Here is a 14,515-nt window from a genome sequence, read left to right on the forward strand (position 1 = left end):
ACCATTCACATTTGAATCAATACCTGTACCGGTACTTAACGGTACATTTTTTCGGTACTTTATCTCTGTAATAACAAACATGTAATTTCAGTTGTAAAAACTGAGTCCAAACAACTGCTTGCAAACTGAAATAATTCCCCGTAAACAGTATGTAATTCAGTTACAGTACAATACATTCCTTTTTATTACATAGCTTGTTATTACGTTAGTATGCCTATCATTGAAAATCATAACAAAGTTTGAGTACAACAGAGACGCAGAGCATCCCCGTAACCATAGTGGCTTTATCACTCCTGCCTGGACAAGGAGCCAGAGGAGGAGGACAGACACTGACTCTGGTCACTGCTCTTGTTGTGCTGTTATCCGTTATAAATCTGTTATAAAACTGTAAGCTAACTTATCAGAAGAGCTAATTAATTAACTGAAGATGTTGACTTAAAGTTTTATTGTACCTGGACACTAGCGGCGGCTGCTGCGGGGGGCTTTGCTTTCAGACTATCAAACACAGTAACACTAGACTTAAAATCAGCATCAAACTATAATTTTGTCCTAACCCCCCACCTTGCATTGTAAAAAAAAAATAAAAAATAAAATGACAAGTTATTTTAAGTTAAAAAGGTAAGTGAACTGGCTAAATTAAAGGAACTGAACGGTTGGTTGAGCTTGGTCATTAGTTGTGCCATTGTGGCACTTAAACTCATGATTGCATGTTTTGAAATGGTTCTGCTTGTGCTTCATTAAACAGATTGAGATTTTATTATTCAGCTGATTTCCAGAAAGACTAAAGCCTGCATTCAGCTATGCTACATGTGTGTCAGTGTGTGTATGAGTGTGTATGGTGCCAGACTGTTTTTACAATGACGTCAATGGTCCTGTATAGTTTTAGTTGTATTGAGTTGAGCATAAACTGTGTTCACACGCATTTGATACTTCTCAAGCAAAGTTTTTTTGCTTTCGGGTGGGTTGCGGCCAAACACATGCACACACACAAACATAGTGCCCCACTTGAGTGTAATCAGTTGCTCTGATTACTTTGATTGGGCTGTCCTGCTTTGCTCATCACTACATTTAGTTAGTGGTTTCGAACAACTTCTTTGAGGGATCCTCTTTGGAAACCACAAATTCTAATTGTTCCCATGTGCAGTTTTTACATTTTATTTAATAGTTCCTCCTTAAATCTGTTCAAACTGTCCAGTACAACCGCACTGTTTTCTACTGTTGGCTGACGCCTGATCTGTGGGTTAACTGCCTTGCTCCAGGGCACACAAATTGTATTTGTTGAGAGAAGAAAAAGGAGCATTACTTGTTATTATCATTCACTTATTTCCCTGTTCAGTCCAACTCCTGGTGACACCAGTGGGAAGAGAGCCCCTAACCCTGGCAGTCTTAATGCCTTGCTCTAGCACTGAGCTCCAAAGGAATCGCTCATGCCGACGGTTGTGAGAAAAAGCATGAAACAGACCTGTATCGATTGATTCAGACAGAGATTTTCCCACAGCATCAGTAAAAACGAGCTGTGGCTTAAGGCTGGCTGCTCTTTTGAGCAACGTCATTGCAGTCTGGATAGGAAATGCAGCTTGCCGCGAATGCCATCATTCTTTAGCACATACTGTAATTACATATGTGAATGCCAAACCTTTCAGCAAATAAGGGTATGGTCTGGAAAGAAAAATAAGTGCCTTTGTGCAATTCTGTGGGTTGAATGTCCAACAAACCTATAATGTCTATTTCTATTTCTAGGATAACTAACCCAACAATAGCTTTTTCACAGGCTGATTTGGTGATTTAGATTTTATTCTCATTTCCCCCACACATTGATAGCTCAACTATAAATGCTATTATTTTTCAACTAAAAGACTCAGAGGTCGGGCGCCCTGGCAGGGAAAAGCAGGCTACCACAGCTCAGTGGAAGATTCAGCTCATAATCCTGACGTGCAGCTGCACATACAGTACAATAAAGTGTGCGTGCGTGTGTGTAAGAGAGAGAGAAAAAGAAGATAGAGCAGTGTGTGTGTGTGTGTGTGTTTGAGATGGAGGGACTGAATGTGTGAATTTGAGAGAATAAGAGACTCTGTGTGTGTACGTGCATTAGAGTGAGAAAAAGTAATTGTGTGTGCTGAGCTGGATCACTGAACGCTATAGTTAGTGTGTGTGTGTGTGTGTGTGTGTGTGAATGTGTGCTCGTGTGGGTTACATTCACAGTGCAGATGAGCTCTATGGCCTAAGGAAGCATGAAAGTTAATGCACTCTCACTCTCACACACACAAGCATGGAAGTCAGTGTTCATATCAAACATAATAAGAAAGTGTAAGGGTCGTCAGGGAAGGGAACAGAGCAAGACCTCCCCTTTGCTTTTTCCTTACTGCGCCATACTTTCTTTCTGTCAGTCCTTTTTTCTCCTTTCTTTCTTTTGTAACACACGACATGAACACACAGATCTGGATACAGACTGAAATGTGGACTGGCTGAGGCTCACACTAAACGGCTTTGTCTCAAGGAAAACTGCAGTCTCAACTACATTTCTGTGCTGGTAAATTGAAAAAAAATGGTTGATGACGCATTCGTTTCCATAAGAACTAGCTGTTGAAGCAGCCACCATCAGCAAATAGTGCTTTTGACCAATGTTCCTGACCAGAAACTGCTACAACAGTTGTGACTTCTCCCTCAGGGATGAATAAAGTCTCATCTTTACTAATCAAATGTTATCGATACAAAATTTTCATGACCAGAGCAATAACAACCAGCGTCTCTCTACTTTCTTCCCTTCCATTGTAAATCTTCAGTTGTCATAAAAATGGATCATATTGTCAGATTATCATTTGGATTTTTATGTGGTAATACTTACTGTTAATGTATCCCCACATACTGATGCATCCTAACAGATATTACTACCTTTGACTGTCTTTCCTGTTCTCCTAAAGTCACTCCTTCCCCTATCCTTCCTTTCTAGCCTTTCCATAAAGTGGATATATAATCAATATTCCTTAATAACAGTGTAATGTATAGGGATGGGCATGAGCACTCGTTTGTGTATGTGGTGCAGGGCGATGAGGCCTACAAATAAAAACCAGATTTCTGACTTTAAGAATTAATATTTTATATTTCTTCTTTCAAATACCCGAGTCCTAGAGTGTAATTCAATGTGAGCCCTTGAATATTAAAATTACTTTTTTTTTTAAACAAAAAGCTGTAAAAACCACCACACACTACCTGCTCAAAGAGTGACAGAATGGTTAAAGACTGGTGAGGCTGCTGGTGAACAAAATAGAGCATTTAGCAGCTAAAGACTCACCTCAGGAGTTTGTATTGTTCAAATACAGAGCTACAACATATATTTGCGTGGTGGCCAGAAACATGATTCTAAATAAATGGTAATAGAGCTCCATAATTGCAATAAAGTGTGCAAGTTTTTTCATGTCAACTTAACATGTGATGTTATGTCACTGTTTACAGCTTGTTTTTTCTGAGGCAACTGGCCATAAGAAAAAGAACATTACTTCAGGTCTAAGTTTATAAGTGTCTTTCTTTCATCCCTTACCTTCTTCAGTTTAATAACAGCCTCTCTGGTCTCGGAGTCAGTGCTCATTTCAAACATGCTCAGTCCATCTCCGTCTATTAGGCGGTAGTTCACCAGTCCGTTGTCTCCAAGGTCTGGGTCTTTGGCTTTAAGACGGCCCACCTCCTCTCCCGGCACTTTATCCTCAGATACAGACATGGAGTATACACCTGGGGGGAAAAAAATAAAAATAAAATAAATACATAAAGGCAGAGAATTTACTTGGTTGGTGATGTTAGTGTCAACTTGTGGTCACAGCTTGCTTTTGTATTCAACACTCTTTACAGTCTTTAGAGAATTCCTGGCTGGCTGCCACTGTGTTTACTATCTGAGGCAGGGTCAGCTGTGGAGGGCAGGGAGGGATTAACATGAACTATACCATCTGTCTCATATGGCCCAAAGGATATTCATATGGCCCAAAGGATATTAATATCCCCTATAGTGTCAGGTGTGTGTGTATGTGTGTGTGTCTGAGGGAGCAGACACCTGGCTTGCCGAATGAGAGCAGTAGGACCATATGTCTACTCTCTCTCCTCTTTTTATCCTTTTCCCTCTTTCATCTCCCAGGTACTCTTTTCTCTTATCACCTCACTCCTCCCCAACCCCATTTCTCCCCACTTCATCTGTCTTCTATCGCTGTCCATTTTATCATTAAATCCACCTCTGCCCTCTGTCCATCATCCTTATTGCTCTTTTTTCCCTTTCTCTTTCTTCCTTCCATCTTGTCCCCATTCTTGTTTATCCCTCCCCCTACTCTGTGGTTGAGGCATTGAGCACAGAGTGGACTCCTCGTTCTGGGGGGTTGTACATTATTAGCGTGTTTATCCTGGTGGTCCAGGTGTGGCAACCCTGTGAATCATGAAATTCATTTGGTCGCGTGGCTTCTGAGAGTGGAAGAGGAGAGCGATTGACGGGACTCGATCCATCCAGCCCCAATCCTTGCTCCCACCCTCCAGCCCTCTACCTTTCTCCACACCTCCTTCAGACCTTCAGACCAAATCCCCCCCTCTCCATCTTTTCCCTTTATCTCTGTCTGTGCTTTTTAAACTTCTCTCCTTTTACTCTCTTTGGGTAACACATTTCCCTCTCTCTCCATCTCTCATTTGCTTCTCCCCTTTCCACTACATTCCTCCAAATCTCTCCATTCATCCTCACCTCTCCTCCCTCTCTCCGCCCTATTTCTCTCATGTCTATCTCTCCTCCTCCTCATCCTCCTTCCCTCTCCCCTCTGTCTGCCAATTCTGGCTAAAAGCTCATTTCATCCCTGCCCTCCTTTTGCCCTTTTCCTCCCTCTCTTCTCCTGTCGTTCTATTCTTGCTTTTCCTAAGTAGCTTAACTTCAATGGCTTCTGGAAGTGGAGTTAAACATTGTATGACAGCACACACAGACATCCTGGCATACCTGGCTGCAGGCTAAAATGAAGCACGATACATACAGGAAGTATACGTTTACAGTCTAGGACTGGAAAGAAAATAAGAGTTTCTTTACTGAAACAAAGTAAAGTCATGCACTCGTAAATCACTTTTACTTCTTTATTTTTTGTAAAACCAATGTTTTATGTTAGCAGTTTGTCTGAGAAAGAGAGAGAATATGAGAATATAGGAGTCATTAGTTGCTTTCATTACTCCAACATAAATGACTGTGCTGTTTGCACACAGATGTCCAGTCTTGGAAGGAGAAGCTCATAAAACTGGCAAAGTTTAAATATAAGCAACAATAAAGAGCCTCATAAATATAACTCATGTAATGGCCACAATATCTTAGATCAGTAATTTTAATGTGATTATTGAAATTACAACAATAATCCCTTCTATTACTTTGCAATTTATTACTACTCACACTCAGGACTTTGATGTGTTATCATGTAGACAATATTGTAGATGGATTTTATATTGAATGTGGTGAATTAGTCATTTAAACTTGGCAGGCAGACTGGTTAACATAAGTCTAGGAACAATGTGTTGTTATCAGCACCTCCATTAATATAGAAAGCACATAGCCTCTGTCCCCAAACCCCTGCATCCCTTTTCTATATAAAAACAAACTGCACAGCTATTTATGTATTTATTTATTTATTGGCAATTATTTTGTGTTGACTGGAGAGTTGTTTATTCATGCATAGAGCTAATATGTGTCTGTGGTGTGGATCAGTCTTACAGCGGTGGGCGTGGACTGACCGATCAGATGCTTTGTGGTTAACAGCCCTAAACTGATTCTTTAAGGGAACCTCTGTCGTTTTTTTGATCACACAAAATACTTGTGGAGAGCATGTAGAGCATATTTGTTCTCCATACTTGGCATGAGTGGGAGGATTAAGCTTTAATGCTTTAATTTTCTCACTTATGAGATGACGGTAGCCATTTATTGCACTCAACATAGCGTACGGTATTCTTAAAGGGCCAGCTAGATATATTCAAATCCAGTTGTAGATACATCATTCTGTGCATAAGAACATTCACTGCATGTTCTCATGATGTTGTCTTTGTTTTAACACATTTTCAACACATCGAATTTATGCCTAAACCTAGGGAGGAACTTCAAATGAAAGTTTTAAGATAGATTTAACATCCTGTAGTGACACAGTAATGCCTTTAGAATGTTAATCTTTTCAAGTCATGTCAGGGATTTTTTAATATAGATTCTGGCTGGATGAAAATAGACGGTTCTGTAATAGCAATCCTAAACGACACTGGGGGTAAATGATATGTACAAGTGGAATCCTGCAGATATCAACCAAAAGATTAGCTTTCACAGCTTCAGATGTCTTTTCTGATTTGTTCTGCATTGTTCATGTTTAAACAAGAATGAGAGAGAGAGTCAGCTTTGAAGGACGGTATTTAACAAACCATCTCCGTCATGTCAGTCTAATAAAGTCAGAGAGGGTTGAAGAATAATCACTTGTTTGCCTTTGTTGTTCTGCTCCTCCTCCTGTCTATGCCATGATGGATTTTCTTGGTGGCAAAAGAAAGATGCCTGATAATGAAGTGAATGTGAGAGAATTACAGGCACGCATAGTCTGTGTGAAACAGAGAGATCAAGCCTTGGATCGAGAGAAAAAAATATAGCAGCTTGAATGGAAACTGAAAAAAAAAAACTGAAAAAAAAACTGGAACACATGAGAGGGACTCATACTGTGCCATATATCTCTTTCTCTGTTTTTATCTCTTTACGCTTTCTCTCTTTGTATCGGTTGTATTTTTGTCTTTTGTCTTTTTTTCTGCTTCTTGCTTTGGCTCCTTCTTGACTTCTTATCTCATTTCACATTTTTTTTTCTCTCTCTGCTCTCTCTCACTCTGCCCAACTACTAAATAAGTAATCACTGTCCTCATTCACACCATCTGGGAGAGTTTTCTTGCAGGTGTTTGTTCTGCTCCCACTTTTTCTTTAAACAAGGGTACCCACTACCACAACATATTGCTATTTGATGGCCTGTCTTGTATCACAGATGTAAACTGCCAGTGAAGCACAACTGATATTTAGAAGCACTGCAAGGAGGTACTGAGGAGGACACGTATGACTGATCATCTTTGCTCATAAAACCTGCATTTTGTCTTTGTTATCTTATTTTAACTACGTTTTATATTCGTATTTCCGTATTTCGCCATTGCATGACTGTTCCATTATAATCATTTTAACAAGAACAATGGAGCAAACAACACTTGAATGTTAGTACGTCTGTGATTTGAACCTTGACCCTAGTCCTGATACGTACTGGGTTTGAAAATAAATAAAAAATTAGTCTCCGGTTGGCTTAAACATACACATGAGATCTAATACATCAGCTCAGACACACATTCTACATTAATGAAGATAATGTTTATTTATACCTCTCTTAGTGTCAGTCATAATAAACATTATCTTTTTAAAGGTAGTGTGTGGCTGAGCTTTTGTATTAGGCTGTATTAAATTTACAAGTGTAACTAATAGTAAAAAGTCAACATCTCAGTATGGAAACTTTTCCAAATATACACTACATACACTATACAATCTTTTGGGGAAAAACTCTGTTGCCCATAAAGTTCTCACTCTAAACTCCCTCAAAATGTTGTCAGTTTGTTGTCCATTGTGACCTACAGAATTGGATTTGTGCTAAAACAGTCAGCTTATTGGAATACACAGCAACTGGAGTGATGGCTTTGACAGTCTCAGTCTTTTACATTCCCTCCATCACTGCTTCTGCTCGTGTCTCTCTCTCTTTTCTTGCGTATTCAGCTTCTCCACGGGCTAAATCCTGAGCCCTCGTCTCTTCTTCTCTCCATTCTCAATTCTAGCAGCTACTCTACTGAATCTCTGCCAGGAGTTGCTCTGCTCAGAGCTACAGGAGGAGAGAATGCGAAAAAATGAAAAGGAAAAAAAAGGGCAGAGAGGCTGAAAGAAACTTTAAGACAGGGTGAAAGAGAAGATGGACACAGGTACAGAGAAAGCGGGTGTGGATATAGTGGTAGACTGGGGAGTACAGTGGTGCTTATCATTGCTGGGGTTTAGATTGGTCCTTATTCTAACAGGTGAACCAGAAACATTGAATCTTTGGGTGAGCATAAACAATACACAGGCATATTTACTATCTATAAACCACCATGAATGACAAATAAACAAAGAAACAAACAAACCAAAACAAAAAGTCACAGAGAAAGGACACAGTTTCCCTCCTGTTGTTTGTTTCTTCAAGTCTGACAGTCCAATCAGAAAACTTCTGTTTGTTTACTTGACTGCATCATTGTCAAGGTTGCTAATCCCAGCATTACCGGAGGATGAATCATATTTGTATTTTTATAGTCATGTAAGAATGCAAGACTACTTCAGAGTAATACCTGCAGAATAAAATAATAATAAATAAAAAATAAAGTAAAGTAAATAGAAGTTTTCTATTATGTTTCTGTCTCTTTTCCTTTTTAAACATCAAATCAACAGCTCTTCAGTCAAATATTTCACTAGTTTGTTATGGCTCAGCAAATCAGTAATTCAACAGATTTTCCAAAGAGAGATTTAAACATGCACAAACACTCACAGACACACACTCATGCACACAGATAGATGCCCGAGGACAATGCAGGGGGCCAGTAAAGAACCTTTAATAATTGATTTCTCAAGTTATCTTTTGTGCCTCCCTCCTACAGAGACTCCCCCAGGTTCTAAATTGCTACACGCGCACACACGTGCATACTGTACAGGCGAAATGATGTACACACGTGTTTGTGGATTGGCATAACCCACATGCACAGATCGGCAGCTGCGGGATGGAAGTACACACAGACTGTCATGTGGCTGATGTGCCGTTTGGTAACACTTTCACACCTCTAAGGAAATGTCACACCAGAGGAAAATTACATACAGTCATGTGGTCGATGGACAGACAGCCAGATACAGAAGGTGTTTGTACTTACTCTGTGGGAACTTTGGAGGGTTGTCGTTGACATCTGTGAGGGTGATTTTAACCTCGGTGGTCCCTGACAGCCCACCCATGTGACCACCCATGTCTTTAGCCTGGATGACGACATCATACTCCTGGCGGGCCTCACGGTCCATGTTTGGCAAGGCGGTACGAATTATACCTGGACAGATGTTGACACCAAATTAAAGTCCAGAACAGATGAAAGATGTGTTTTTGACCCTTTAAGTTGCATCCTGAGGTCATATTGTACACCTATTTAACAATGTATGCCAATGTTTTTACCAGTTTCTACCAATAATATCATAATATCCACACACTAATCAATATTAAGCTTTTTTGACACGGAGCAAAGATTCATTGACTAGCAACAGCATGGCTTTGCTATGCTGAGTGTGATTATTGTACAAAAGCACGTTGCCTGTTTTTACAGAAACGACATAAATATGCAGAAGGAAATAACAGTCAGCTTCCCGTTTCATGTGGACTTTAATACCCAGATTAATTTTTTTCCCTGTTGCAGCATGGGGGTAAGATTAAATACTACACTAAATACATACTAATTTGTACCTGGGTCTATAAATATGTTTGCCTAAAAGTGTACATTTCTGTGCAAGTAATGTATGCAAATGACAAATACTATTATTTTTCAAAAACTCTTGCTTGAAAAACAGAACCAGTTGGTTAGCAAAATGTTACAATGTGATTTACTTTTGTTAGAGAGGTTGTAATTAATTTCAAGATAATTCATTTTGCAAGAAAACACATCATCACTCATCGTTCACATTAATGAGAACAGTTAAACATGTGTGAAGTCTTATTTTTCTCCATTTCAAGCCCTAGTAATATTTTCTATCTGTTTAATTCATCACTGACTGCTCTTTTTCCATCTCTCTTCTTTCTCCACATGTCAAGCTGCAGTGTCTGGGAGTTGAGGCTACTTTTACTGTCATATTATGCCAAGTATGTGCATATAGTGTGTGTGTGTGTGTGTGTGTGTGTGTGACAGCATGAAAAGCTGATAATCTCCAAACCAATTAGAAATGTGAGCTATGGATTTGAGCCAGTCAAATACCCAACACTGGTTTGATTAGCTAGATTTACTCTGCCCAAATCTCTCTCCCTCTCTGTGCCCTAACCACTCTCTTTCCATGGACTCACTCTCTCTAAACCAATTTCTCTCTACTTCTCTGTCCTAACCTTTCTTTTTCTGTTCTTCTTCACCCTCCCTGACCCAACATAGCTCCATGTCTGCCCTAACCTCTCTCCTCACATCCAATTTCTTCTTTCAATGCAAACCTAAATATTAGGCCTTGGCTCTGCAGAGACCAGGCTGAATGTCCTCTGGGGACCTCTTTTTTAAAGCAGGGCCTTCTTTTCCTCACCAATTTCAGTGGAAAGGACGTGCTGTTACATGATCCCTTCAGCAGTGAGTCCTTAGCTTTTTACATTAAGAGTGGTAGATGGTAAAAAATACTGCAGAAAGAAACTGGTTTTCTGTTTGGTCAGTTTCCACTAGGTGCCTTTATAAGCTTGTTGTCTACAATGTTTGGTCTTCTTTTGTTAAATACTTCAATATCTCTAATAATGACTAAGACTTAAAGATTTTAGGACTAAAATTTGTTGACTGTATCTTTTTTGTATCTTCCCAGGTCATTTTGAGCTGCAAATGTATTCATAGCTGAATTTGTCAGTTGCAAAAAAGATACAGAATATCATCACATATCAATATCAAGATGTGAAGAGTATCAACTGTGAGAACTGATTATATTAATTGTACTGATCACCTTGAGTTACTAACTGAAGTTGAATCCAAAGAACTGTATAGAGTCAACTGCAGAGAAGTGCTTGACTGCACGAACAAGCTATTGTAGTGTAGATAATTAGTAGCTGCTAAAAACTGAGATATGCACTTGTGACTTGTCTCCCTGATTGTGAAGGCACTGTATAGCATCTCTATCTGGCTACCTCAGCATGTACTTACCAGAGTGTGGAGGTTTAATGGTACTTGCTGTATTGCATGTAATAAATTTGTAATCTTTTCACTGAGCCTGTATGTGGTTGAGGTGCAGATGTCTGTGGACCCATGGCAGGGTTCCGTTTTCAGCCTCACCTGTCTGAGGCTCCACAGAGAAATACGGTTGTCCTTGCAGTATGCTGTACACCAGCCTGGCACTGTTCCCGTAGGTGGGGTCATCAGCATCTGTCGCTGTCACCTGCATCACGGACGTACCTACAGGACAGACACGACAAGTCAGGAGATGACTCTATCTGTGATTGGGTTCAAGAATGGTTTGAAAAACAAACTTATTGAGTGTGTGCCAATTCGCCTGCCTGCACCGGCTGGATGGAGAAAGTGAAAAGCACTCGTCCTCTTCTCTCAGACGCTGCAGCTGAACTGCACCTGGGAGGCTGGTCTCCGCTATTATTTGTCTGCATTTCATCATTGTCAGGTGGAAACAACTACTCTCCACTTTGGATGATATTCATGTTTTAAATAAAACATTATATTTCCTTTGGATTTATGAAAATCTTTCAAAATCCATCAGATAAAAAGAAAAATTGATGGTTGTCAAGTTCAGAAACGAGGCAGTTCGAAAATGGGCTGTTTATACCCGACAACAGCAATTTACTTCCCCTAAATCTCAGCTAACTGAACTTGACACAGTTAAGCTGAGCAAATAGGCCAAATAAATTAAATTTGCACAAGTGTGAAATACATTCTATTAGCTTTGCATAAAGAAATTTCATTTTTCAGATGTGACACAACCCTTAAAACTAACTCTCTAAAAAAATTCACAAAATGACTTCTCTGCTGTGTGGTTCTTGTTAGACCGATTCTATAACTGCCAAACTGCACTACCTATTTGAAAGGAAATGACATTTCAGCTTGTAACTGTAAAATACTACCACATGTAAACTTTTGAAGATTTTGTAAATTAATTAAGTAAATTATTAAGTTTTTTCTTTTACTAAGACTTAATCTTTTTCAGGCATAAGACCATCAAAGTCAGAACTTTCTTTGGACATATAAAATCTGATTAGAACCACCTCTTTGATATAAAGCAACCAGAAGGACAGTCTCTGAGGATGGAGGAGCCACAATGAGACTCAGATATATGAGCTGTTACATTCCTAGCCTTTAGGTGGCACAAGTTGTAACTGCAGGTTTAGTCTTTGTCTTTGAGTCTTAGAGACTGTACAATATTGGTTGGGGCCTTTTGGGTGCTTCACATAAATAATGTTTTTGTTTTTGTTGGTTCAACTATTTTTTGTTTCCATATGCTGTTCGGCTGTTTCAGTTTTCAGTTGCAGCTACATGAGCATCTCTATCCTACTCTATTGAAAGTCCGTTGGGTATACAACTGTAATCAAGTTTCATTCAACCCTGGTCTCAATGTGGCAGCTACCTTAAGTGTACAGGGTAAATTACCAAGAATGTTAATTTGAAAGAGACTGCCTTCTCTATCTGTTCTAATTTTGACATCCATGAGGGAACATGGACCTAGTTAGTCAAATTGCAGCTTTTCTTTCTGTTCCACTTTTGTGGTTGAGCATGATGGCAACCGGCAGCCCCCTCCCCCGCCAGACTTCTGTATTCAGGTTTCAGCTTAAGAAGTGATGGGTAAAAAAAAGCCCGAACAGAACTCATTCAGAAGTCCTTTTAGAAGTTCTTTCTTTGGAAGTCCAGTCCATTCAGAGAAGGGATTTCTCTGGCTTTCAGAGTGTCAGGCAGCACCACTGCCAGTGTGGTTCATTTCAGGTCAGCCTCAAGGGGTTGAAGACTCTCCAAGACCACATAATATTCGGAAAGAAAATCTATCAAGATCAGAAATTCTAAGTAAGGAGGCTTTAAGGAGATGGTAGAAGCTGTTGCCCATGCCAACCTAATGCTAAATATTTCCTTTTTTCCCCCCTCTCACTACAAAGAGAAAAAAAAACAGGCTTTTTTCTAAATGTGTCAGCGAATGGTACTGTCTGTTATTCACATCTCTGTCACACTTCCTGTGGTCAGGTTTCAGTGATAATTAATAATGTATGGAAAAGCCTGTTTAGCAGACAACAACACTGACGGTGAACTCCATCAGTGACTTCATTAATAAACATCAGTCAATGTACAATGGAGAGTTTTCTGTACCAAAATGATCAAATTTGATTATATCTTTTCAATCGCTGTTGTTATAAAAATATATTTGATATTTGTACAAAGAAAACACATCTGCTGGTCACAGATATACCTTCGCTTTAGACAGGAGTAGGCTTTAGTTCCAAAAAATTATAAATATCTCCGACTGGATCTTTTTTACCACCTCTCGCTACTTGTAACCCAAGCACACAGTATGCATTTTGGATAGACATTACTCTGTAACTTAAAATGCTTAGCTAACAATTATACACCTTCCAAGATGATGCCCTAGTCTTCTGCAACACTTCATAGTATCAAACAGAAATTAAACCATTTTGTAGCCCTCCTATTCGCTTTCACAGACATTTTAGGGTTACGGATTCAACCTAAGCCTTTACCCCAGCTCCGGACCTACCCTCTTGTTCCCTTAACCTTCATTTTTCTACTCACCAACATTGGACATCTCAGGCACCCTGGCATAGTACGGCCCATGTAGAAACTCAGGAGGATTATCGTTGATGTCCTGAACTTTCACTATGAACTCTGATGGAGGCTCCAGAGGCTTATTAGTGTCCCTGTCCACGGCCTGGGCTGTTAAAGTGTACTGGGCCTGCTCCTCGCGATCCAGGGTTTTTGTGGCATGGATGTTGCCGGTCTTGTCATCGATAACAAAGATTGTTCCGGCACCTTCACCGGACAGGATATACTTGATGTTGCCATCGCCTGAGTCTACGTCTGAGTGGAGCTGAATTATTGGGGGGGGAGACAAGGAGAGAGTGAGACAAACCAGAAAGAAAACAAAGACAGATACATATGCAAAGGCAGGACATGATTGGGGCTGACAACATCTGGATTTCAGACGGTGTGGAACTTAAAGAGAAAAAGAGACTGGTGATTACAGAGCGAGACAGGTAGTCTGGTCGACAGGCAAAAGTGGAAAACATACTGTAACTTGGCTGCTTGGCAGATGTGACATGATGCTTCTATTTATCAAGTTATATTAAAGGAGCTCCAAGGGTGATCTAGACAGGGTAGTAGATGTGCTGTGTGAGACAGGCAAACACTAATAAGTAAGAGATTTAAAACGTCGTTGTCAAAAGAAAATTGAAGAATGTTCAACATTCAATTAAACTCTTGTTCTTCCTTGACAACCTCTAGACCATGAAATATGACGCATTGTAAACATTATTTGTTGTTTGTTATGAAAAACCACAGCGCAGTTTGAGTGATGTTGTTGTGGAGGAGTACTACCAATCATTTTCACCCTTGAAGAACATGACCTCTCTCTTTTTTTCTATGTCTCTCCTTGATGAATGGGAAAAGCTCTTTAAAATCCTATTGGAGTTAGTCATTTGCCGTCACCCTGAATGCCCCAGCAAAGACTGTCAGTGGAGGGCAGTTTGGCTAAATTAAATGGCAAGTATACGTGAGCTACTGTTGTTCT

General features: G+C 39.8%; 1 protein-coding gene across 1 annotated transcript in view; it reads right to left on the minus strand.

The window, feature by feature from the left end:
- The window catches only part of cdh11 (cadherin 11, type 2, OB-cadherin (osteoblast)), an 87,566-nt gene that overhangs the window by 12,619 nt on the left and 60,432 nt on the right, over positions 1–14,515 (minus strand). The window contains exons 5-8 of the mRNA XM_035663841.1: positions 13,522–13,816; positions 11,059–11,178; positions 8,941–9,108; positions 3,539–3,726 (exon numbers count right to left, since the gene is read on the minus strand). Coding sequence (XP_035519734.1) covers positions 3,539–3,726; positions 8,941–9,108; positions 11,059–11,178; positions 13,522–13,816 — 771 coding nt within the window. The remainder of the gene's footprint in view (positions 1–3,538; positions 3,727–8,940; positions 9,109–11,058; positions 11,179–13,521; positions 13,817–14,515) is intronic.

This window comes from Morone saxatilis, unplaced genomic scaffold, assembly GCF_004916995.1.
Source record: "Morone saxatilis isolate NCDOM2014 unplaced genomic scaffold, NCSU_SB_2.0 Contig19, whole genome shotgun sequence".
Classification (NCBI taxonomy): Eukaryota; Metazoa; Chordata; class Actinopteri; family Moronidae; genus Morone; species Morone saxatilis.